Here is a 25,557-nt window from a genome sequence, read left to right on the forward strand (position 1 = left end):
CGAAGAGGAAGACCAAGATATTAATACTATATGGGAGAAAACTAAGAAAGCCATTATACAAACATGTGAAGAAACCATAGGCTATGTCCAAAACAAACGTAAACATTGGATGTCAGATGACACTTGGGCTACTGAGTATAGAGGAAAGAAGGCAAGCTAAAGAGAAAGTGGTAAGAGCTACAACCAGACACCAAACACGTCAAGCACAGGAGAACTACACCCAAAAAGATCAGGAGGTGAAGAAAAATTGTAAAAAAAAAGACAAAAGAAAGTATGCAGAACATCTAGCACAAGAGGCAGAAACAGCATGTAGTAAAGGAGACATCAAAACTCTCTATAACATCACCAGACAGCTGAGTGGTAAACCACCCACTACCAATTAATACACCGGTAAAGGATAAAAACGGAAATGTAATAACCAAGATTGAAGAACAACTTAAGAGATGGAAAGAACATTTTCAGGAAGTACTAAATAGACCACCACCGACAAATCCACCTGATATAGAAGCGGGACAACCACTAGACATAAATATTGAAGAAGTTACAAGAGATGAAATAGAGCAATAAAACATATTAAAAATGGGAAATCAGGAGGAGTTGATAACATTCCACCAGAGGCAATTAAAGCCATGGACTATATTTCAGTTGAGGCCCTTCACCGCCTGATAAACAGAATCTGGAAGGAAGAACAAATTCCAGATGATTGGCGAAAAGGACTCCTTATTAAACTTCCAAAGAAAGGTGACCTTTCCTCATGTAACAACTGGAGAGGGATCACCCTGTTATCCATTCCAAGCAAAATCCTATGTTATGTCATACTCTATCGAATTAAAGCAAAATTAGACAAAATGCTTAGAGATGAACAAGCAGGATTTAGACAAGAGCGTTCCTGTGTAGACCAGATAACAACCTTAAGAATCATAGTAGAACAGACAATTGAATGGCAAACATCTCTTTATGTGATCTTTGTAGACTTCGAAAAGGCTTTTGACAGTATCGACCACCAGGTACTGTGGGATATTCTCAAACACTGTGGCATACCTCATAAAATCATCTCTATCATTCAACAGCTTTATGATGGATATAACTGCCAAATAGTTCATGATGGAAACCTGACCGATCCGTTTGATGTCACTACTGGTGTAAGGCAAGGCTGTCTCCTCTCCTATTCTTGATGGTTATATATAGACTGGGTAACTAAAACAGCATATAAAAACCCAAAAGGTATACAGTGGACAATGCAAAACCACCTGGAAGATCTTGACTTTGCTGACGATATATGTATGCTATCACATAGATTTCAAGACGCAAAAGAACAGACCATCAGTCTTGAATCAACAGCAAGACAAACAGGCCTTCTAATCAATCCAGTAAAGACAAAGATAATGAAAATAAACACTGCTCAGACAGAGAAACTACAAATAAGACACAAAGAAGTAGAAAATATAGAAGAATTCACATACCTGGGCAGTATCATCAGCACTACAGGTGGAACCGATGAAGACATAAAAGCTCGGAAAAGGAAAGCTCAACAAGCCTTTGCCATGCTAAAACCAGTCTGGAGAAGCACCACCTTGAGCACTAGTACCAAACTAAGGCTTTTCAACTCTAATGTCAAATCTGTCCTTCTCTATGGGTCCGAAACTTGGAGAGAAACATTAGCATCCATCAAGACACTCCAAGTCTTCTTAAACCGCTGTCTAAGAAACATCCTTGGTGCGAGATGGCCAGATACGATTAGCAACAAAGAACTGTGGAAAAGAACCAAACAAGAACCAATTGAGATAACAATTAGAATAAGAAGATGGAAGTGGATTGGACACACTTTAAGAAAACCTAACACCAACATAACTAAACAAGCTCTAGAATGGAATCCACAAGGCAAACGTAAGAGAGGCAGACCGAAAAACACATGGCCTAGAGGGATCAATGCAGAGCTACAGGCCATCAATAAAACATGGGGAGAAACCCAAATAGCCCAAGACAGAAAAAAGTGGAAAGCTACTGTGGTTGCCCTATGTCCCCCATGGGACGAAGTGGATTAAGTAAGTAATACACCCCCCCCCCCCTTTTGTAGGTTGGGGCCACAATAGGGATCAAAGTTTAACATGCGAATAGGAAAAATCTTTAAATATGAGCCAAGGTGACTCAGGTGAGCGATATGGTACATGGGTCTCTTGTTTAATACAACATCTTGGTAATACCAACCTGTAACATTTTTGCCCTTCAACACTAGAATTTGTATGACTATACCATCTAAGAATATGCAATAAAGAACCTTCTAGCTTTGTGCTTATGGTGTTCTTTCGGCAACTACAGGCCTTCTACCGTGTTTAGTTAGCCATATTTCGTTTCCAATTTTTCTTACTGGTTCTAAATAGTGAACCCATGTTTCGTCACCAGTAACAATGTTTTCAAATTGTCTTTGATTGAATTTGGGAAACATTTTGAGCAATTACTTAGCGGTTTGTACTCGTACCCATTTTTGGTCATCTGTCAATATATGCGGTCTCCATCCGGCAGAAATCTTTTGTACTTTCAAAATGAAATGCACCCACGATAGCGATATGCAAACAACTTTGGCAATATCACGAATCGTGTATCTGCCATCACTTTCAATTATTTCCCGGACGTTTGAGACATTGCCTTGCCTGTTACATTCACGGGTCGGCCAGATTTTGCTGCATTTTGACAGACTCTGTGTCAGTCAGAATTTCTTTATCCACCTACGACCTGTCTCACAAGATATCTTATTAGACCCCTAAACTTCCCCCAATTCAGTAAAAATGACCCGAGTTTTGTGTGAAATTTTATATAAGCTCTAATTTCTTCAATATTCTCAACCTGTTTCCCAACCATTTTTGTGGAGCTGAAGGCTCGTGTTTATACCGTTGGAAAGGTATTGAATAGAACTATTCAAAACTATCATCATCCCTGAAATCGTGCAAAGCAATATTGCACTGTGGTACAATAAACATTACATATCGAACAGCTCTCATATATTAAAAAAAAAACAACCCAGTCATAACAACAAAATATAATTTTATTTTGTATTAACATACAGTAGGGTGTCTGCACCAAATAAATAGTCTTTGTTAACATGGCACAAATAAATAAAATATTTCTAGGGTGAGGATAAAATTATTGTATTGTGTAGCCAGGAGGATAGTTAATGTGTACATTAGATGGACAGCTTGGCTGGGAACAACATTTTCCTGGAGCTGGAGCCTGCATTGTGCACACTGAGGGCAAACTAGGCCAGCTCAAACATCTGGAAAAACAATAATCAGTCTGCAGACATAGGTTTACACACTCAGCACAATCATTATCTGTTAAAGATGGATGTTGTAAGAAATGTTAATCGTAAAGTTGCACATTCAAGATACCAATTTCCTTGTGTATTCATTCTCTTACACTATATATAGGTTTATGACATTTTTGCAGTTCACAATAAAAAAAGCATGCATCTACGATATTGCTCTGTATATGTCCAAAGAAAACGTGTATATATACTTTTTTTTCTTTCTCAGATTGAATTCGCCTTTCGGTCCAATTCAATATCGTGTTTTTAAATCCCAATTACAAGTTGTTACATAACTCTTTGAATCTTACTCTCCGGGTCAGTGCATTTGGTTCAAATGCAGAAAATTATACGACGTCGATATCCTTTTGATGTTCAGAGAGCACTTACTTTGGATTACACACATATCTTCCTAAAGAGGCGTCCTGACAGGTACATTTGTATTGGCATCCATCATCCCACTGCTCCCCTTGCGAGTGCACGTCTCCCTTGTAATAGCACAAACCTGGACGAGAGAAAAAAATCATCCCAGAATTTAAATGATTCAAACAGAAGAATTAAAATGATTCAAACAGAAGAATTAAAATGATTCAAAGCAAGTCTGTAAACATTGTAATACATGCCATTCAAATAACCAGAACTAATACCTCCCATAGGGCACACTATATAATGGATAAAAAAGACTTCCTCAGATCAAACCAGAAATTGTCTAACCAAATGGTCATCTACAATTAGTGATGGGAATCGGTGAGAATTCCCTCATTGATGATAGGTTTAAATAACTAACTAATTATCGATTATAATTGAATAACTTGAAATTCTATAATAAAGTCATTTAACTACTGAAAAAGTGTAAATTAAATATTTTCTATGTTTATATTCATATTTGTTGTTTCTATTGCTGAGAGAGTGTAAATGAAAATTGTGTGTGTATATTTGTAATTCATTTTCCCTCATAACATTCTTTAATTAGATATATAAAGGTCAATATGATTTTTAGAAGGGTTTACGGGTCAAAAACGATCGTTTGCTTCAGTTATATCCCTCTATATCAAAGTTATGTCATTAACTAACTGATGATCTGGCATAATCAAAATATAATTAATGTTCAACAAAGAAAAATAAGGAAAGAAATTCATTTTATTGAAAAAAACCAAACAAATCAGATCTATTAATTCTCACCAATTGAAAACACAATACACACATGGAGAGTTAACAGTGGCCTTTGAAAGTGGTTTTATCTATTTATTCCCCGGGTATGGATATCTTCGCTTTTATGTGAACCGTCATTACAATAAAGAAAATATTTAGGTTAATAGATAAGGTCATGACAGGAATATTCTTCAAAAACTACAATCGCAGAAAAAACAAAATCTAAAAACCGATTAATTGAAATAAAATGTTCATAATCGAGCGCTTAGAATTTGCCTGTTATCAACTGATTTTCAATTATAATCAATGACTGGTAAACCACTATCTACAATATTATTTTTTTAATTGAAAATGTTGCTTTAAAAAATTTAATGAATCAATCAAATATCAAAATATTTCCGATGATGCTCCATATAAACACTATACCAATAAATAGGATTTTCCGAGAATTTGTTTGTTCATTACCAGTTCTTAATTTGGTACATGGTTGAAGAATTGCTAGAGGATGACCTTCTTAGAACATGCACAGACAAAATCATGTCTACAGACAGACGGACATGCCGATTCCAATATATCCCCTAAAACTTCGGGGGTGGGGAGTGGGGTATAACTAGACACAAACAGTTTTAACTAGAGATCGTTTTTATGAAAAACAAATGTCTCCCCAGCTCCCCAAATTGGAAGTGCTCCAAATGAAACCTCCTCTTAATGTACTGCATGGTATGGAGGAGAAAGCATGAGCAGGAACATAGACACTATGAACTCTGATAAGCCACATAGGAGAAGTTTCACAAACTATATTACACGCTCCACCCCTCAAATCCACTATTACTTTAAAGGGACTGGTTCACGATTTTTGAAGAAAAGTATTTTTCATTTTTGAAGTTAAACATTAAACATTTAACTGATTTATTGTTCACAGCCACAATTTTGACCTTCTGGACGCAAGAATAAAAGCAGTGTATTTTAGCCTTAAATCTGTGTTTTAGATAAAGAAAGACTCGAGTCTTTTCATGTAAGCAAACAAACCAGTGATGTTAATTTTGTAATATATAGTATCTTAACACATTTCACCCCCAAAAATACTTGAAATGTAAAAGATATAATAAACTTAGATTGATATCCATTTCTTTTGAAAATTTCGTAAACAATAACATACCACAATCTTTGTTTACAAAACAAATAATAAACTCTCTAAAATGAGCTTCTGTGATAAAGTATAACCTTAATTTTTATGTGAAATCTTTTAAACACATTAGACAATAGATTTTAATCATTAAAAGTGAAAAAAAAATTGGGGGGAAAATCGTGAATCAGTCCCTGCAATAATTGGATCCTCCTGTCCCTGCAATATGCACATCTACAAATGGCATTGAAGTATTACACAAAATTTCAAGTCTATCGGAAAAGCCATATAGAAGTGTTCACAAGCTATTTTACATCCTCCACCCCTCTTAGATCCACTATAACTTATAAGAAAATAGTTGGATCCTCCTGTCCCACTATTACATCTCTAACCACAAGTGTAGCTCCAGATATGACAGTGGCGGATTTAAACAGGGATCCCCACCAATATGCACATCTACAAATGGCAATGAAGCAATGTACAAAGTTTCAAGTCTATCTGATAAGCTATATAGAAGGAGAAGCGTTCACAAGATTTTGTGACAGACAGACGGACAGAAAGTACAAAACAATGTCTCCCCCTGAAAGAGGGGAGACATAATAATGAACAAAATGATTTGGAAGACTAGGATTTTCACTTCTTCAAAAAATTACACAACGTGAAGGATTACATTGCCATGTTGTTTAATCATGTTCACAAATTATACCTCCAACTGATTATGTGATGCAGTAACCTGTAAACTCTCCAGGTGTAATGTTTATCTGAATTAAACACAAGACACGAGTTGATTACCTCTCTCTGCTGCGTTCAAGCTGTTGGGGTTGTAGACGTGGGTGCCACAGTCTGGTATAGCACAGCAGGATCCTGGGCGCTTGACAAGAGAACAACCCTGAGGAAGCTGAGAATAGGTAGGGCACCTACACAAAATAATTAACACAAAGGGATTAGTAATCCTACACAAAACAATTAACACAACGGGATTAGTAATCCTACATCAGATACAATTAATACAAAGGGATTAGTAATCCTACACAATACAATTAACACAAAGGGATTAGTAATTCTACATGATACAATTAACACTAAGGTATTAGTAATCCTACACGATACAATTAATACAAAGGAATTAGAAATGAATATGTTGGGCAAACTAAATAATATACAAAACACAAAGGACTAGCATATAAGCAATTCTGACATTGATTTTCCTGCAAATTCAGAACTGGTACCAGATTCTGATCCAAGATCTCAGAAAAACAAAAGATTAATTCTTCTATGAAGTTTAAATCTAACATTCAACACTTTTTTCCAGAGAAATACGACTGAAGTAGAAAAAAATCTCCCACACTTGATTAAGTCTAACACTTCTAAAAATGCCAATCAAAGTATCATTATACTCTATTTACAGTTCTAAAACACTACACAAATAATTGTATATTCCTGTTTCTAATAATTTTGCCTTTGACGTCTTTATGAGTTGTACTGATAGCCATTTCCTTATGAATGCGATGCAGATGTGAACAATGTGTGTAAGAATCTCAATAAATCTAACATCTGGGAAATCCAACAGAAATGAAATTACACGTAGATTGTAAATATAAAAAATAAATTTCATTTTTGAAAATGCAAGAGTGTGAACTGAAACACTCCACGTCAACATAATACACACTTCATGGAGTATGCCGGTGTAAACACTCCATGTCAACATACTTGGCACTTCATGGAGTATGCCGGCGTAAACACTTCAAGTCAACATACTATGGACTTTGTGAAGTATGCCAGCGTAAGGCATCTCAGTTCATAACCTCATATATTTTTTTTAAATAAAATTTATTTCTTAAATTAAAAGCAGCAAAACACTTACAGCTCCACACACTGGTAGTTTCCATTTCTGGCATCAGTACAAGTACAGTTGTACTTGCAGCCATCAGTCCAGCTGTCGCCTTGGTTGTATATCTTGTTATTGTACACACAGGCCATAGCTGAAGAAAATTAGACAGTTATTTTATATACAAATAGATAGACAGTTATTATATAAAATTAGATAGACAATTATTATATATACATATAGAGAGACATTTAAAATTGAAAGACACTTCTTTTGGTTCATTATGATAAATGGATATAAAATGATGATTAATAGATATAAAATGATGATAGATAGATATAAAATGACGATAAATAGATATAAAATGATGATTAATAGATATAAGATGATAAATAGATATAAAATGATAATAAATAGATATAAAATGATGATAAATAGATATAAAGTGATGATAAATGGATATAAAAACTCATACTTACAGCCTGTGACTTGGAAGGTTGGTCTCACTGTGTTTAAGACGGCTGTAATTACATAGTTTGAAATGATGCAAGATCAATTTCTTTAAGCATGAGAATGTCACAAGATATGTACAGATAGTGTATATACATTATTAACATACTGTATGTCACAAGATATGTACAGACAGTGTATATACATTATTAACATACTGTATGTAATAAGAAATTAAAATGTATCTACTCACTACAAGATCCTTGATGACCCATAATAGCAAGCACATCTCCCGTTCCAACTTGTGCTACAAGAAAAATGTGAGGTACACCGACTGTCCTGTCCTGCTATTTCATTGTCATGGTAATAGTAATTAAATTTCAATTTAGTATTCATCAAACCAGTTTATATTGCATAAAAAAGTTCGCTTTTTATCTGCTCCATGACGGCAGGATATGACGTCACAATACAGATTTCGATCAGTATTACAAAACTGTTCCACATTTAAATCAAATTCATAATTCATGATTTCAAAAATTAAATGAAAGAATTCTAAATGAAGATAATTTCTGGTTGCTTTATATGATACAACTTGGTGTTGAGCAGTTTACATTTTTCTATAAAGTTTATGAGACATAATCTGTCCAAAGCCAAGTTACATTGTATAAAGTGGTAAAAATAAATATTAGCTTCATTCCTCTACTACTTTCCACATACATGTTTGTTGCTTTACTGGTCATATCATCAACAACAGTTAATGATCATTTACTTTGCTGCAATTGTGACCTGACAGTGTGAATTTACAACTTAGAGGAAAAGTCTTGAGTTACAGCAATATAATTGTACCAATGTCCAACATACAATACTGATGACATAACGTACAATACTAATGACATAACGTACAATACTGATGACATAATATATAATACTGATGACATAACCTACAATACTGATGACATAACGTACAATACTGATGACATAACGTACAATACTGATGACATAACCTACAATACTGATGACAAAATGGAGAGCAGTCTTTTGTACTTACTTTGTTCAAAGTGGGCTGAGGTTTGACCTGGTGCGTAAAGGAAAGCCGGCTTGTTACCAGAGCTGGACTCAAATGGACAGTTGTTCTGAGTGGAAATCATGATCCAGCCGTAAGTGTCACAGTTTGAGTTGGAGTGCTGACTCATCAGGAACTCACGACCAGTGGAGGAGTCACTGTAAATTATCAGAAAACTCTAAAATCGTAAAACGTCATTACTTTTTTCAAATACACAAGGGGTCCTAAAAGTATATACTACTCACAATGTGCATTGTATCTCCCTATTCTTTGTAAGAGATAACAAATGTTATTAAAGATGTTATATATACTACATTTCTCCACACCAGTATAAAACATTTCTGCTCTTTCTTTACCCACCCTATCACCAGTATAAAACATTTCTGCTCTTTCTTTACCCACCCTATCACCAGTATAAAACATTTCTGCTCTTTCTTTACCCACCCTGTAGTATAAAACATTTCTGCTCTTTCTTTACCCACCCTATCACCAGTATAAAACATTTCTGCTCTTTCTTTACCCACCCTATCACCAGTATAAAACATTTCTGCTCTTTCTTTACCCACTCTATCACCAGTATAAAACATTTCTGCTCTTTCTTTACCCACCCTGTAGTATAAAACATTTCTGCTCTCTCTTTACCCACCCTATCACCAGTATAAAACATTTCCGCTCTCTCTTTACCCACCCTATCAACAGTGTAGAACATTTCTGCTTATTCTTTTAAACCCATTCCATCATATGCAGGACACCCCATCAAAACATTTTTGCTCTTTCTTTACCCACCCCATCATATGCAGAACACCCCTTCAAAACATTTTTGCTCTTTTTTTACCCACCCCATCATATGCAGGATACCCCATCAAAACATTTTTGCTCTTTCTTTACCCACCCCATCATGTAAAACACCCCTACAAAACATTTTTGCTCTTTCTTTACCCACCCGATCATGCTGAACACTTCCTTGGCAGCTGTGTTGATGTCCGTATAACTAGATGAGATAATTCTGCTAGGATCAAACCAATTGTTCTGATTGGCACCGATCGCATTGAACTCAACATAGGCCTTTTCTTGTCCATTTTTGTAGATTGATACTCTGATCTACAATGACATATAACACTTTCTTTAGAATCCAATAAGTCCTTAATATTAACTAAAAAGTTCCATGAAATTCTGTTGAGGGCTATTCCAGCAACAACAAAAAATATGGGGGGAGGGAAGGCACTTTATTTTTAAGACAGCCACCCATACAATTAAATTTTCCTCTGCTACCACCACCCATACAATTAGATTCTCCCCTGCCACCACCACCCATACAATTCAATACTTTCATTTAATGTAACAAATGGATCAACCATGATATTTTAGAACTTAATTCTAGTTTATATTTTTAAAAATGCCAAAAATATAAACAATAAAATGTCTTTCTTTGTTGTTTCATCGGGAGATGAAGGTAGCATCATTGTATAAAAAATTACAATTATTTTGGTTTCCAATGCAATTTTGGAAGGGAGAAAAAAGGATGATCTCAGCATATAAAATGAAAGAAAAAATGCAATTAATTTTGTATACTCTGGAAACATGCGAGTTTAGAAACCTAAGCTCTGTTTGCTTATTATAAATGAACAGTTTCACTAGACTAATGATGTGGGATATTGTCATATCATTTCTGGACTAGATGTGCATGTCCTTTTTACTCATGTCGTGATCTGGGTGCTTGTTAATTGTTGAAATAACAAGAAGTTGGTTTTTTTTAATGATGTAAAACTAAATAAAATATGAATAAATTATACCACTTTAAATTTAAATTCACATATATTGTTACTCTCTTTATTGCTTTTAAAAGACAAGTGTCTTATTACATCAGTTACAATATGTATACATAAAAAGGCATTGTATAGTGGTGTACAAATTCAAGCAACAGAGAACTTTTCAACGAGTTATGTTTTCTCACAACTTAAGTGCACGACATAGATATTTCCCTAAATTACAAAGTGTATGCATATAGATTGTGACTTTTTTCCTTTTGAGTTTTACAACCTTTTCGTGTAATTTCACCTTTCTGAAACGACTGTACATTTTTTTCGATTGTAACAATTTCCTTTTTCCTTAGTCTACAATCTCTTGTACAGGAAACTCGCGAATATTCCATTTAAAATTTCAGTCCCAAGCATAATATTTACCCGATTTATATCGCAATCAGGCAAATTTTCCATTCTGTTAAACGTAATAGTATACCAGGTGGGAGATTTCATATCCGAATTACCCCGTACATCTCAAAGTCTGTCGAAATTCACACCTTCGGAAACAACGGTCTTGATTCCCTGATCCTTGATTTTGTTAAATAAACAACAACTCGGGTTTTGGTAATTACCTCACACAACGCTGCATGTTAATTACACGTTAACCAATTGATAGCTTGGGTATAATAATTGATTCAGAGTGCCGGTTAAAGCAGATCACCACCGAACTAGTACCTGTGCATTTTAAAACGAAAGTGTTAGGGGTGATAATTTCCAGAATAGTCATGCTCCACTGAAATCGAAAGTAGGAATCGCGTTGTAATCGAAAAAAATCTACAGTCGTTTCATAAAGGTGAAATTACACGAAAAGGTTGTAAAACTCCTGATCGTTGGTTGCATTAGACAGGTGGTCGTTTAGGACAGGTACAATAGGTTGGGCAACGCCTTGGAGGGGAAAGGTTTACGGAAACATTGAGTTATCTGCCCATTTATCAATCTTTTTTCCGTACTTAAGTTAATGTAGGATGGCTCCGCTATTCTCCTTCTTTTGTAATAAAAGAAACGTAACGTGATACGTTTTCATTTTTATCATAATCCACAGGCACCCATGTTTTTTATTTAACCTGGAAAACAACCACCCATACAAATATATTTTCCCAAATCACCCCCACCCATCCAAAAAAATATCGGCTGCCATCCCTCCCCCCATACATTTTTTGCTGGAATAGCCCTGAGCGGTTTCAGAGGAGTTGTGCTGACTGACTGGTCAAAAACATAACCAGTACAACTCATTACATGGAGTAAATAAACACATGAAATGCTAAATATATGTTATTTTGTTGGTTTTCCATACCATATGCAGGATATTATTTGCATTTATTATAATTTCATGTAAAATAGTAGAATCTGACTGGCCAATAGACAATTGAAAAAACTCTGTTTCCCTCGGAGAATAGAACGTACACGCTCCAAGGTGATAGTATCTAGCAACGGGTAACAGTACTTGACAACAGTTAACAGTACTTGACAACGGGTGATATTACAAAATTATCACATGCAACAACTTTATGCATGTACAGTTCCTGATAGATTATTAGACGTTGTTTGAGCGTTTGTAATAAACGCGAATACATGCATTGATACACAAAATATCGCGTGACTGTGACTGATCAAATGTCACAAGACGCAAGTTTTCTGCTTTGATGTTTATATAACATTCAGTATAATAAAACAAATATTGCATGTAGTTGAGGGTTACATTGAAAATTTTCACCCCTTGAAAAATGCCTCGGTTGACAATTGTTTTCTAGGGGTGAAATCTTTCCATGTTAACTTAAACTACATGCAACATTCATATATGACTTTTCATTTTTAGTAATGGTATTTTCAATGGTATTTTATATTTCCTCCTAGTACCTGTATATCTTTAAGAAGAACTTGCTTTTTATCATTTCATACATGCCAGGTTTTTGAATTGTAAAAGAGGAGGATTTTATTTGGCCTGGGGTTTGTCTAACGATATCGTGTTGTCCTCTGTGTAATATCGAAAAATTACACGTACTTTTTTCGCAATAAGCAAATCTGCTTCCTTTTTTGGATTGATTATTGCCCGGATATGTTTTATATTCATTCCTAAAACGCTGGTCATATTGTTTTTTATTCTTCTGACCGCTATCGAACTGGTCGTCAGTCATCGTCCATGCTTATTTACGAACTAAAAACGTTTAATCCTCTGTGCGTTTGACATTACCGAACAACTTCAACACAATTACAACCCCATACATGATTGTAAGTATAAAATCGGAACCAGTAACAGATGAATCAGAAATCCGGAAAATATCTTTGGAAGCGCGTAGGGCGTATTTCATTCACGTTTTACAAATTACGTGCAAATTGGAAGACATGGCACGTATGTCAGTTTTGATTATTTTCCTCACTAACTGTAGGTGCAACATATCTCATGTATTCAGAGTAGCACTAAATGCTCCTCCTACATTAATTATTAAATTACATATTTGTTCCACACCAATTTTGCTAATTTACAAGAATATGAATTAAGTATTCACTAGAATGTGTAAATGGTGATTCACTGTACTGCAATATCTGATCTCAATGTAACAGATACTAGAAAAATTTAAAATACCCGGTCCAGACACATTCTGTTCCACTGTGAAAGGTCCGTTTTGTAATGTCCTTTGAACTGATTGGTCAGATACATGGCTTGTGGGTTGTTGGTATTCATTGTGGCTGGGCTGGTCCAGATCTGGTACATGTCCCCAGGCACGCCAGCCACTCCCTTCATTAGAGTCATGTATCCTGTAAAGAAACCAATTCACAAAATAATCGCACTATTCATTTAATGATGCATATAAATCTGTGTTTCATTCATAAGAAACTCACAAGCACTGATATAAGGGTATTCAAGCAATAGTCACACTTTTATTATATTAGTACAAACCACTGGGAGGCAGAACCTGGTAGTTGATCACTGATCCAGAGGTGGTATCTGAAATGTAAAAATTCAACATTTTAATGTGTATCTCAACAGAAATTACAGCATAGGTTCAATTCTTATAATGAAACATTTGAAAAGATTCAGATGGACCAGCTTGCGTGTTTTTACAGATCTCTCACGTTTTGTCAATTAACATTTAGACCACTACATGGAATATTTATATTTTATTAGAATTAATGTATTGTTAGTTTGAGCAAGACAATGTGCTCTAGCTGTGGTTTAATGTGACCAAATGTAGTGACAATACTAACCCTTCACCTGACATGAAAATCTGACTTTCTCATTCAGCTTAGCTCAATATATATACACTTTGTCATACTCTTCTATTGCCACCCCACCCCCCATTTGCAAATACAGCATGTCGTTTGGTCAAATGTTGTCTGATGTATATCATACCAATTATTAGGCTAGCTGTTCTTTACATATTGATTTTGACTATAGATAACTCCGTTTTACCTTATCAAGATAAAAGGCTCATGCCGGGTGTGACCTTTCGACATGGGAATTGCTTATACTTCTAGATACCTGATCCCACCTCCAGTGTTTCCAGAGGTCCTTGTTAGCCCTACACTTAATTTTGCATTCTTTATGGGAATTATGAGATTTATCACTGTTATCTTCATTTGTTTCCTGTTTGACAGAGTGTGACAGTCTTATCATTTTCCACTTACTGCAGAATCCACAATAGAGTCGACAGTTGTCAAGGGCCCAAGGTTGAAACTGTCCAGTACAGCTGCTCTTTCCATAAGCATTACAGTTGTTGATTTTGTCTTGACACTGATTGCTTGGTGTGGGGGCGGGAGCTGTCACAGCTCCTCCTCCATCTATCAATTCAAACATAACCCTTGTTAGAGAGGCTCTTTCAATGACGGTAATTTTTTTCACAAATTAATTTATTGTAAATACTAAGTACTTTGCATTTTTATATTTGTATTTACAGAAAAACAAATACAGTATACACCATACCACGAAAAAAATGGTCAAATTGTTGACCATCAGAACTATAAACAGGATGATATATTGATCATTGACTGTAAATGGAGCTTTAACTCACTTAAACACAAGTTACAGTATTTGGGACAGTTATCTGTGGCCCATGGCTTGTACGTTCCCTGGCAGACAGATTTACCATACAATGCACAATTGTTTATTCTGTCCACACACACTGGTTGTACTGTCACAGCTGGGGCTAAAAATGCATTAGAAATGAAATTGAATACAGTGTAGCTGGCAGAATCTCTCCCAGACACATCAAGCTGAGCTAACAACACTTCTCAATGTGGTTGTTTTTTATTTGAAACTAATGACTGAAAATTCATAAGGTGTACTACATTTTGAATCCGAAACACTGAAACAATTATTTCACTCTTTAGAGAGGGAGAGTCCGGGGAAAAAATTTTACTGAACAAAAGAACAAAAATTCCCAACTACAAGAAAGCGAAGCTGTATATACATTTAAGATCACTTACTGCAGAAACCGCAGGTTAGGTTACAGTGACTTCTCGCCCAGGGCTCGTACGCACCACGGCAGGCCACATCCTTCTGGTAGTTTTTACAGTTATCAATGGTGTCATGACAGAGTGGGTCAAGGTAAGGTCTGGCAGTGGGCCCACCAATGACGGGGGGCGTGGGAGAGGTATCTACGTTCTGACATCGCACCTCTGAACAGCATTCCCCAGGCACATCATACAACTTGCAGGCTGCTGGGAGAGCAGTGTAGGTCTTACACCTTAAGAGAGAGAGGATCATTTATTTCAGGAATCACATATTGAAACATGATCCCTGTTACATATAGATTTTACACTCTTTATTGCTGATGAAATTTACTTCATATGTTAAAAGGGACTATAAAGCTATGAAATTGTTTTAAAGATTTCAGAAAATGATATTAAATTTACGTCGATATTCTGTTAAAATTTCAAAAACCCTACTAATATTTATAACTATACATGTGGGGGAAATGTACGCGCTTAACACGTGACCGCGTAATTAGTGTAAATTTTCCCCACACGTAAATAACCACTTTTACAGTTACAATAAGAGAAATATTCTGGAACTGATTTGATGATGATGGTGATAAACCTGAGGAGTTACCTGGCTTGGCATTGATACGCTCCTCTGGTCTCGTCCACACAGGTACACGTGAAATCGCAGCCGTCCTCCCATTTGTTTCCCTGTCTGTACACTGATCCCTTGTAGATACACACATCTGGCAATACAAATTACATAAATTTACACTGAACCCTTGTAGATACACACATCTGGCAAATACAAATTACGTTAATTTACTTTACTTAACTTTGTACCTGCCTGCTCAATACATACATATGAAATTTGATAGACTTTGAATCATACTGTTTACTTGGAAATAAAATGACCCTATCCATTTGCTCTCTCTCTATATATATCTTTATTTTAAATCGTGCGGTACTGGCTTAATGCATTTATAAATATGGCAACTGCAAAAATAGTTAAAACAATTTTGTGACAAAGTATTCTATGTTGCATTTAACACCCATGATACAAGATGCTAATGTGCCACAATCCTCACTTCAGTAAGTTGTATTTAGAAAAGAAATTTGAACTTTGAATTCCTTATAAAGGCCACATTGAGCCAAAGGCTTGAATCTACATAATATATCCATGAATTTCACAATACAATTCCAAAGTAAAACTTCATTTGAAACTCTCTTGAATCCACATTGTTCTTAAAAAGGCATGGACACGATTTGAGCTGAAAATTTTTAAATCTTATTTTTCCATTTTAAATGTTTAGAATGCTTAAGTAAGGTATTTCTAATGGTCAGCAAAAATTTCAATATCAGTTTTCAAGGTACATGTGAGATACAGAGCTCACAATTCTTTGATATGTTAACAAGGCTCTGCCATGTTTTTGTTTACATAAGTTAAATATACTATTAAAAGTTTTGTTTAAAGCAGAATTTTTAATTCACATTGTTCTTAAACAGCAAAGTATATATAGAAGCAACTCACTAGAGCGATTTGTAAAAGTGATAAAGTATATAATAAAAGATACCTTTATCAACAAGAGGCCAACAGGCCTTATTGGTCACCTGAGTATTAGTTATAACTTGAGGGTTATTAAACAACTCACTAGAGCAATTTGTAATGCTGTAAAACTTGAGGGTTTATACTAAGCGATTCACTAGAGCGATTTGTAAAACTGTAAAACTTGAGGGTTACTAAACAACTCACTAGAGCGATTTGTAATGCTGTAAAACTTGAGGGTTACTAAGCTACTCACTAGGGCGATTTGTAAAGCTGTAAAACTTGAGGGTTACTAAGCTACTCACTAGAGCAATTTGTAAAGCTGTAAAACTTGATGGTTTATACTAAACGATTCACTAGAGCGATTTGTAATGCTGTAAAACTTGAGGGTTACTAAGCTACTCATTAGGGCGATTTGTAAAGCTGTAAAACTTGAGGGTTACTATGCAACTCACTAGAGCGATTTGTAAAGCTGTAAAACTTGAGGGTTACTATGCAACTCACTAGAGTGATTTGTAAAGCTGTAAAACTTGAAGGTTACTATGCAACTCACTAGAGCGATTTGTAAAGCTGGTGCCGGAATCCGGTACACTGTATCCGGGTCTGAATCCGGTGAATCCTCCTGGGTAAGTTCCGTATACAGGGTATTGAGACCCAGGGGTGGTCAGGGGATTGACAGTGGAACCATCAGTGTTTCTACACATGGGCTGTGGACAGCATTCTCCACCAGCTCTCACTAGGTAACAGTTTGTGGGGAGCTTGTATGTGGGACATCTATTAATCAAAAGTTGGCACTTAAATTTTGACTCATTCACTTTATAATAATAGTAGATTTACACGTATTTACAGCTAAATCATGATATCTTTAGTTCTAATTGATAATGTAAAGAAATTCTTTTCTCGCTGTGAAATTTGAAGGTGTTCAATAAAAGAAGTGCTCACTTTGGTGTACATTCGTAGTATCCACTGTTGGCATCTTTACATTCGCAGGAATAATCACAACCATCGTCCCACTTATCTCCCTGGTTGTACAGTTTGTTCTTGTAAATACACAAGCCTGAAGAGAAAACCGCAGAACAAGAATTATTTGCCGCCAGTTAGGTTGTATACTTCACTTTGTCAATATTTTGATACACTGCAAAGGTATCTGACACTATCAAGAAATTTTTATGTTGCACGGGATTACAGAGCTACAGGGTGTCTTGAAACTACAAGGGATTACAGAACTACAAGGGATCTTGATGTTACAAGGTATTACTGGGCTACAGGGAATTTAGAAATACAAGGGATTCCACAAATATAAGGGATTCCACAAATATAAGGGATCCAACAAATATAAGGGATTTCAGAACTACAAGGGATTGCAGGGATTTCAGAACTACAAGGGATTATGACATTACGATGAATCCTGGTATCATACCGACTAGGGGGTGTACTTACCGTTCCTGTTTCCTGTGAATCCGGTGGCTACTGTTCCAGGTGCCACCTGGCTACTACCACTGGTTCCAGGATTGTATCCAGGGTTGATGACATGGGGTACCACTGAGGGTTTGATAGATGGAGCTGGGGTGGGGTAGAGCTGAGGGGCAGGGTTGTATTTCCCAAAGTCTGGACTGTTACAGCTGAGAGTGGGGCAACACTGTCCAGGGACATTAACAAAACTACAGTAGCTTGGCAGAGGTGGGTAGGTTGGGCACCTGTTGGGGAAAAAAAACCAATCCATGAGGACTACTGTAATATCCAGTGCAGCAATATATCGTGGGAGCACTGTATATGCAGATCAAAATCAGAAATACCATCATTAGTCTTACTTGGATGTACATTTGTAGAGACCAGTGGCTTCATTCTGACAGTTACAGACATATTTACAGCCATCATCCCATGACTGTCCTTGGTGGTATATATTGCTCTTGTAAATACATCCACCTAGTAAAATAATAAATCTCGTTAGTTATTGAAGAAACGTATACTATATCCACTTCATCCGACAGTAAAATATTAAATCTCGTTAGTTATTGAAGAAACGTATACTACATCCACTTCATCTGACAATAAAATATTAAATCTCGTTAGTTATTGAAGGAACATAAACTATATCCACTTCATCCGACAGTAAATACAAAACCATTTTATCATTTCAAAGCAAATAAACCCATAAACAACTAAAATCTTAAGGATTTTTCCAGGAGTATAAAAATGTGCAGTGTGGATCTCTCTTACTCCTGCTTCCGGATGTGCCAGTGGATCCAGTGACAGGGAAATTGGGCTGTCCAGATCCAGTGAAAACCTGGTGAGTTCCCACAGGGATCACATGCTGAATGTTAGGGGCCAGAGTGGGGGAGAGTGTGGGTCCACTTGGGATCTGAGGAGTCAGAACCTGACCGTTAGGAGCCGTACATTCCACCTTCTCACAGCACTGGTCTGCGGGATCTGGGATCAGGTGGCAGTAGGTCGGGATGGAGGAGTAGGTTGTACATCTGTATTTACAACAAACAAAAGACAATCACGCGATCTCATTGCCAAGGACAAATAATGGTCCAAAATATTCTGCTTTCACCACAATTTTTATATAAGTCAAAATTAAAAAAAATTCCTTTACAGTTTACTGCTTGTGGGATGACTATGAAATGATGAATCCCCATAATGATATTGGTTTGTAAGTGTTGACCCTTTATTTGTGTAGCACAAACCTGGCCTGACATCTGTAGCTGTTAGACAATGCATCAACACAATAACAAGTGGAATCGCAGCCGTCTTGCCAGTTGGAGCCTTGTGGGTGAAGACCTCCTTTGTACAGACACATGTCTACAAAACATTGACATATAACTCTGATGAGATATACTGTACAGACACACGTCTACAAAACATTGACATATCACTCTGATGAGATATACTGTACAGACACATGTCTACAAAACATTGACATATCACTCTGATGAGATATACTGTACAGACACACGTCTACAAAACATTGACATATCACTCTGATGAGATATACTGTACAGACACACGTCTACAAAACATTGACATATCACTCTGATGAGATATACTGTACAGACACATGTCTACAAAACATCGACATATCACTCTGATGAGGTATTCTGGATCCAAGTGACATTTGCCTAATTCCCATCTAGACCATGCAAGTTTATTCCACTGTGTTTTCTCCAATCATTTGAACAGATCAATTTACATGTACAGTCAAACCTCGTGATCTCCAACTCGATGGGACCATCAAGGGTAAACTACTTAAAGATTAAGTGGTTGGGAATTTCGAATCACTTCGACATATCCATGATATTCAAGATATCAGTGTTCAAGATACCATAGTTCAACTGTACATAATATTTCTAGCAATTAGAAGCAAAATATATGCTGAATGGATACTCTATAATCCACACTATTAATAAACAATAAGGATCAAACTACTTGTCTTTATTTCATCATCAGAAAATGGACTCACTTGCAGGTTTGGGTGTGGTGTTGGAGCCGCCACTAGGAGTGTAAGTGACGGGATTGATAACAAATGGCGTGGTTTTAGTTCCTGTGTTAGGTGAGTTGGTGTTAGGGTTGATGATGATGGGTCTTGTAGTCTGTGAGCCAGTGTTTGGTGAGTTAGTATTGGGGTTGATAACAATGGGTGTGACCGGCCCGGGGGTGGGGCTGACAGTGAATGATGGGGTGACTGTGGGGCCATATGTGGGTATGTATGGTGTACACTTGGCAATCTGACAACAGGCATCATTAGGATCACGTTCGTAGGAGCACTGAGCTGGAAGTGGAGGGTAAGTATAGCACCTGTCAAGAAAATAAAGGTCAGCACTATAAGTGTTACATGTACACTAAGGTATTACCCCTCACACTGTACAGCTGTTACTTGTACACTAAGGTATTACCCCTCACACTGTATAGCTGTTACTTGTACATTAAGTATTACCCCTCACACTGTACAGCTGTTACATGTACACAAGGTATTACCCCTCACTACACAAGGTATTACCCCTCACACTGTACAGCTGTTACTTGTACACTAAGGTATTACCCCTCACACTGTACAGCTGTTACTTGTACATTAAGTATTACCCCTCACACTGTACAGCTGTTACATGTACATTAAGTATTACCCCTCACACTGTACAGCTGTTACATGTACATTAAGTATTACCCCTCACACTGTACAGCTGTTACATGTACATTAAGTATTACTCCTCACACTGTACAGCTGTTACATGTACATTAAGTATTACCCCTCACACTGTACAGCTGTTACTTGTACACTAAGGTATTACCCCTCAAACTGTACAGCTGTTACATGTACATTAAGTATTACCCCTCACACTGTACAGCTGTTACATGTACATTAAGTATTACCCCTCACACTGTACAGCTGTTACATGTACATTAAGTATTACCCCTCACACTGTACAGCTGTTACATGTACATTAAGTATTACCCCTCACACTGTACAGCTGTTACATGTACATTAAGTATTACCCCTCACACTGTACAGCTGTTACATGTACATTAAGTATTACCCCTCACACTGTACAGCAAGAAGACAACTGATATGCAAAGAGAACTATGTAAAAAAAAAAAGTCCACATTAATTGAAAATGCTGCAACTTTCAGGACAAGGTACATGTGCAAGGGTCCTATTTACTAGGAAGGAAAGCATCCACCACATACCTGTCAGTACACCTGTACTGTCCTCGATTGGCATCAATACACTCACACTTGTACTGACAGTTATCCTCCCATTTGTCTCCCTGGTTATAAGCCACACCCTTGTAGATACAGGCCTCTGTCAAAAGAGTCACAAATCAAATAATAAAGAGTCGAAAATCAAATAATAAACTGTACATACAGGCCTCTGTCAAAAGAGTCGGAAATCAAATAATAAAGAGTCGAAAATCAAATAATAAACTGTACATACAGGCCTCTGTTGAAAGAGTCCGAAATCAAATTGTTAACAAAATTAGAATTTAATAGAATTCCGTCCTTAATTGCTTCTTTCTTTTTTACAAATGCTATGAAATCTTTTCTATAATCTCCAACCATACAGTCGTACATGTAGGTTTTGTTCATATTATACTAATCATTCCAGTCCCTCTCTCCACACTGAACATGGTAAATAAAACTAACTGGTGTTTCCATTGATGACTGATCCTGGGTATCCAGTGCCACTGGTTCCCGGGCTGATGCCACTTCCAATGAAGCTACCAGTGGGTACTGGTGAGGGGTAGATCATGACTCCACTCGTGGAGGGGTTCAACTGAGGGTTCAAAGTGACACCGCCAGGTCCTGGAGTGGGGTTTGGTTGAGGAGTTGGGTTCAGGATGTTGGGTTTGTTACAGTCTGGAGCTACACAACAACTGTCTTTAGGATCCGTCTTCAATACACATCCAGCTGAAATGCTGGGGTAAGTTCGGCATCTGAGTGTAAAAAGAAAAACGTTACATTTTCATAAATCCAATTAATATCAATCTAAACTCACTCTCATAAATAAACAGTAATTTGTTTCTAATTACCTGCTCATAAATTCTTAACACTTCCTATCAATATTAGAAGTGAATGACATAAAAAATATACATGCAATATATGCTTCTATTACTTGGAACTTTTAAGTATACAATCTTCATTCAGACCTAAGAAGATCCCATGTCTTAATGGAATGAAAATGAATAATGGATAATGAAAATACTCAGCGTTTGATACTTCCAAATTAGTTCAAGATCCATACTTAAAGCATCAAATTTCTCTTGGAGCTCAATTTTTCAACAGTACTTGAACAGAGCTCCATTCGGATGTGTACCTACCTGGGATGACAGGAAATGTATCCGGTAGTGACATCATCACACTGGCAGGTCTTGTCACAGCCATCGTTCCAGGTCTGTCCCTGGGTGTAGAACACACCCTTATACACACAGTATCCCGGGGGTGGAGCTCTAGTGGGGTTGGGTACTGGAGTGGGTACCGTGTTGGGAGCCACTGAGGGGTTGCCTGGCATTGGTGATGGCGTCATGATGGGCTGTGGGGTGGGAATACCATTGGGGAATGGAGTGGGGTTGACAAAGTCACAATATGGTTTCTGGCAGCATGGATTTTGTGTGTCCTGAATTAACACACAGTGACTATCCAGGTTAGGATACTTGGTGCATCTAAAAATAAGATTTGTCTACTGTATACACTGTATACACTTCCTTGTAAGTTGGCTTCTTGGTTTAAAATTTCATGTCTGATTTATTTGCACATACTACTGTAAAGGGAATTCTTAATGCATTTAAAAGTGTGTTCCAAATTGATAGGATCAAAATAAATGTTCTTAAACTGTATGGGAAGGAATTATAACTCTTATCAAGTAGAAGTAAAAACAATAAATTTTGAAAAGTCATATGGAGTGTATGTCTCAATATGAATAAAGAAAGACATAGATTAACATCATTAGATAATAATATAAATATATAGGTAAAGTGTGATAGAATATTGATGTAAAATGGACAGTCATTTCCAATGAATCTTAATCTAACATGTACATGTATGTGGGTAAAAATATTAAATTCCTTCAAGATACCCTAAAAAAATAATTGAACTGTATTGTGGGCGAGTATGTACGGTAATCATTAAATATATAAAAAAATAATACCTAAAGCATTTAAGATGAAAATGTAGAGTATCATATTTACCATTTCACTTAATCTGTCTCAAAAGTGAACAGCTTTAGAATTGAAAGTTTCACTACATATGTCTCAAAAGTGAACAGCTTTAGAATTGAAATGAAATCTTACTTTTCAGTGCACTTGTACTGGCCTGTCATATCATCCAGACAAACACAGTCATATTGACAGCCATCAGACCAGGTCTGTCCCTTCTGATAGGGCACACCCTTGTAGTAACATCCTAAAACATCACATAAATATCAAAACAAATTACTACTACACAAAAGTAGTCAAACTACACTCAGTCTGACTAAAGTACAGACCTGTATTATATATATATAATAATATAGGTCTGTATTTTAGTCAGATTGAACTACGATCAAATTGGGATCTTATCGGTGTCCGAATCTCTGACTCTAATTCTCATGTATTAAAATTTTACCTGAAAATTAATTATCATTTTACAGATTTAAGCTCTAGATGTTCATCATGAAAAGTCTGTATTTCACCAAAATGCCACACTTTTGACAAAATCAGATAAAACAGCAGCCAGACTAATCTCTGGTGGCACTACATGATATTAAATAGAAAAGGTTGGGACCGTGCATTAGAAACGTCGGAGCATCATGACTTATGGGATATAAAAGACTCATCAGTGATTTTCTGGTACTCAACAAGTTAGATGTCACAAAAGGTTATTATACTGATGGTACCTAGATATAGAAATGGGGAGTGAATCGGACAATGAACAAACTGAGGACAAATATGACATCCAATTCAAATATTGTTTTAGAAATTAGAAAACAGAAAAACTTGCATGACATATAAAAGATTGAACAATATTTAAGCTCTTTTTAATACTGATATTTAAACACCTTTCAATCAACTGTTTAACATCCACGAAATATATAATGATAAATTTGTTATTTGTACAATAAATTTGTTATTTGTACGATAAATTTGTTATTTGTAAAATAAATTTGTTAATTGTACATTAAATTTGTTATTTGTACATGTATGATAAATTATTCTGTTATTTGTACGATAAATTTGTTATTTGTACAATGAATTTGTTATTTGTATGGTAAATTTGATATTTGTACGATGAAATAAGTTTTTTTGTCCTTTTGACCCGTTTTGAGAACCCTGCCTTCCCTTACACTTTCCAACCTAATATGGGCTTTAGAAATTCTTCCATATGCACAACATCTGAAGTAAACTTACCTGATTTAGGAAGTGGTGGGGCAAGAGTTGGTCCTGGTGTACCTCCAGGCTGTGGGCTAGGTGTGGGCTGATTTGTTGGCACTGGGGCAAGACCAGTCAGTTCTCCAGGCTTAGCGGTGACAGGGGTGGGAACAAAGCCGGGTGTGGGCACTGGGCCTGCTGTGGGCTTGACTGGGCATTTAGGCACTTGACAGCAGGATGGGTCCTTGGGGTCAGGAACCAGAGTACACTCAGCTGGTACGCTGGTATATCTTGCACATCTGAAACATCAAATTTACTTGTCCCTTATTATCAATAAAACTAAGTTCTTTGGGAAATTTGTTCCACAAAAAAAGAGGAAAAAGGTAACCATGCATTCATGGCATGTCTCGAAAGTGACTGCTCTCTAGAAGCAGCCAAAAACGAGAACTAAACATAGATTTGTAAGATCTAGCCGACCTCTCCTGGCATCTGTAGTAGCCGGTGGCAGCGTTTTCACATCTACATACAGCATTACACCCATCATACCACTGCTGGTCCTGTCTGTAGTACTGGCTGTTCTTATACACACACACATCTAAAACACACAGCAGAATCTTACACACAATTCAACTTCCTGATAACTGCGATGTCGTATTTTACAGAACTCGTTTCACCGACAGCTTTCTAGATTATTGTACACCATTTAAACACTTTTTGCCACTGGCGAATATTTTGGAATAAATTTTATCCTAGTACACGTATGTTATGCAAAATTTTCTGCAAAAATGCAATAGAACCTCTAGGTTTAGGAGCAGGTGTGTTCACGTTGGGTCCTGGGTTTGGTGCCTACGAAAAAAAACAACTTAAAATACATTTGCAAAACAAAAAGATAGACATAATCAAATTACGAAGCATGTACAATCTATATAGGCTTCACTTTTTTTTTGTCTTGGTCTGTTATCAATTGAACTTTGTAAATAATTCAAACAAATCACAGAATTTCACCTACTGTAGGAAATCATGTAACTT

General features: G+C 36.4%; 1 protein-coding gene across 1 annotated transcript in view; it reads right to left on the reverse strand.

Annotated features, from left to right (window-relative positions):
- Nucleotides 1–3,025: 3,025 nt before the first annotated feature.
- LOC125672664 (uncharacterized) overlaps nucleotides 3,026–25,557 on the reverse strand; it is a 56,751-nt gene continuing 34,219 nt past the window's right edge. The window contains exons 53-80 of the mRNA XM_048908865.2: nucleotides 25,326–25,374; nucleotides 25,006–25,123; nucleotides 24,568–24,827; nucleotides 23,473–23,584; nucleotides 22,504–22,845; nucleotides 21,830–22,119; nucleotides 21,374–21,488; nucleotides 20,151–20,485; nucleotides 19,378–19,492; nucleotides 18,908–19,164; nucleotides 18,499–18,613; nucleotides 18,128–18,384; nucleotides 17,630–17,744; nucleotides 17,241–17,461; nucleotides 15,773–15,887; nucleotides 15,148–15,407; nucleotides 14,733–14,867; nucleotides 14,350–14,502; nucleotides 13,622–13,669; nucleotides 13,307–13,479; nucleotides 9,864–10,021; nucleotides 8,906–9,078; nucleotides 8,111–8,164; nucleotides 7,887–7,928; nucleotides 7,444–7,561; nucleotides 6,372–6,496; nucleotides 3,692–3,806; nucleotides 3,026–3,271 (exon numbers count right to left, since the gene is read on the reverse strand). Of these exons, the coding sequence (XP_048764822.2) occupies nucleotides 3,142–3,271; nucleotides 3,692–3,806; nucleotides 6,372–6,496; nucleotides 7,444–7,561; nucleotides 7,887–7,928; nucleotides 8,111–8,164; nucleotides 8,906–9,078; nucleotides 9,864–10,021; nucleotides 13,307–13,479; nucleotides 13,622–13,669; nucleotides 14,350–14,502; nucleotides 14,733–14,867; nucleotides 15,148–15,407; nucleotides 15,773–15,887; nucleotides 17,241–17,461; nucleotides 17,630–17,744; nucleotides 18,128–18,384; nucleotides 18,499–18,613; nucleotides 18,908–19,164; nucleotides 19,378–19,492; nucleotides 20,151–20,485; nucleotides 21,374–21,488; nucleotides 21,830–22,119; nucleotides 22,504–22,845; nucleotides 23,473–23,584; nucleotides 24,568–24,827; nucleotides 25,006–25,123; nucleotides 25,326–25,374 (4,500 nt within the window). The 3' untranslated portion in view covers nucleotides 3,026–3,141. The remainder of the gene's footprint in view (nucleotides 3,272–3,691; nucleotides 3,807–6,371; nucleotides 6,497–7,443; nucleotides 7,562–7,886; nucleotides 7,929–8,110; nucleotides 8,165–8,905; nucleotides 9,079–9,863; nucleotides 10,022–13,306; nucleotides 13,480–13,621; nucleotides 13,670–14,349; nucleotides 14,503–14,732; nucleotides 14,868–15,147; nucleotides 15,408–15,772; nucleotides 15,888–17,240; nucleotides 17,462–17,629; nucleotides 17,745–18,127; nucleotides 18,385–18,498; nucleotides 18,614–18,907; nucleotides 19,165–19,377; nucleotides 19,493–20,150; nucleotides 20,486–21,373; nucleotides 21,489–21,829; nucleotides 22,120–22,503; nucleotides 22,846–23,472; nucleotides 23,585–24,567; nucleotides 24,828–25,005; nucleotides 25,124–25,325; nucleotides 25,375–25,557) is intronic.

Source organism: Ostrea edulis, chromosome 1, assembly GCF_947568905.1.
Source record: "Ostrea edulis chromosome 1, xbOstEdul1.1, whole genome shotgun sequence".
NCBI classification, from domain to species: domain Eukaryota; kingdom Metazoa; phylum Mollusca; class Bivalvia; order Ostreida; family Ostreidae; genus Ostrea; species Ostrea edulis.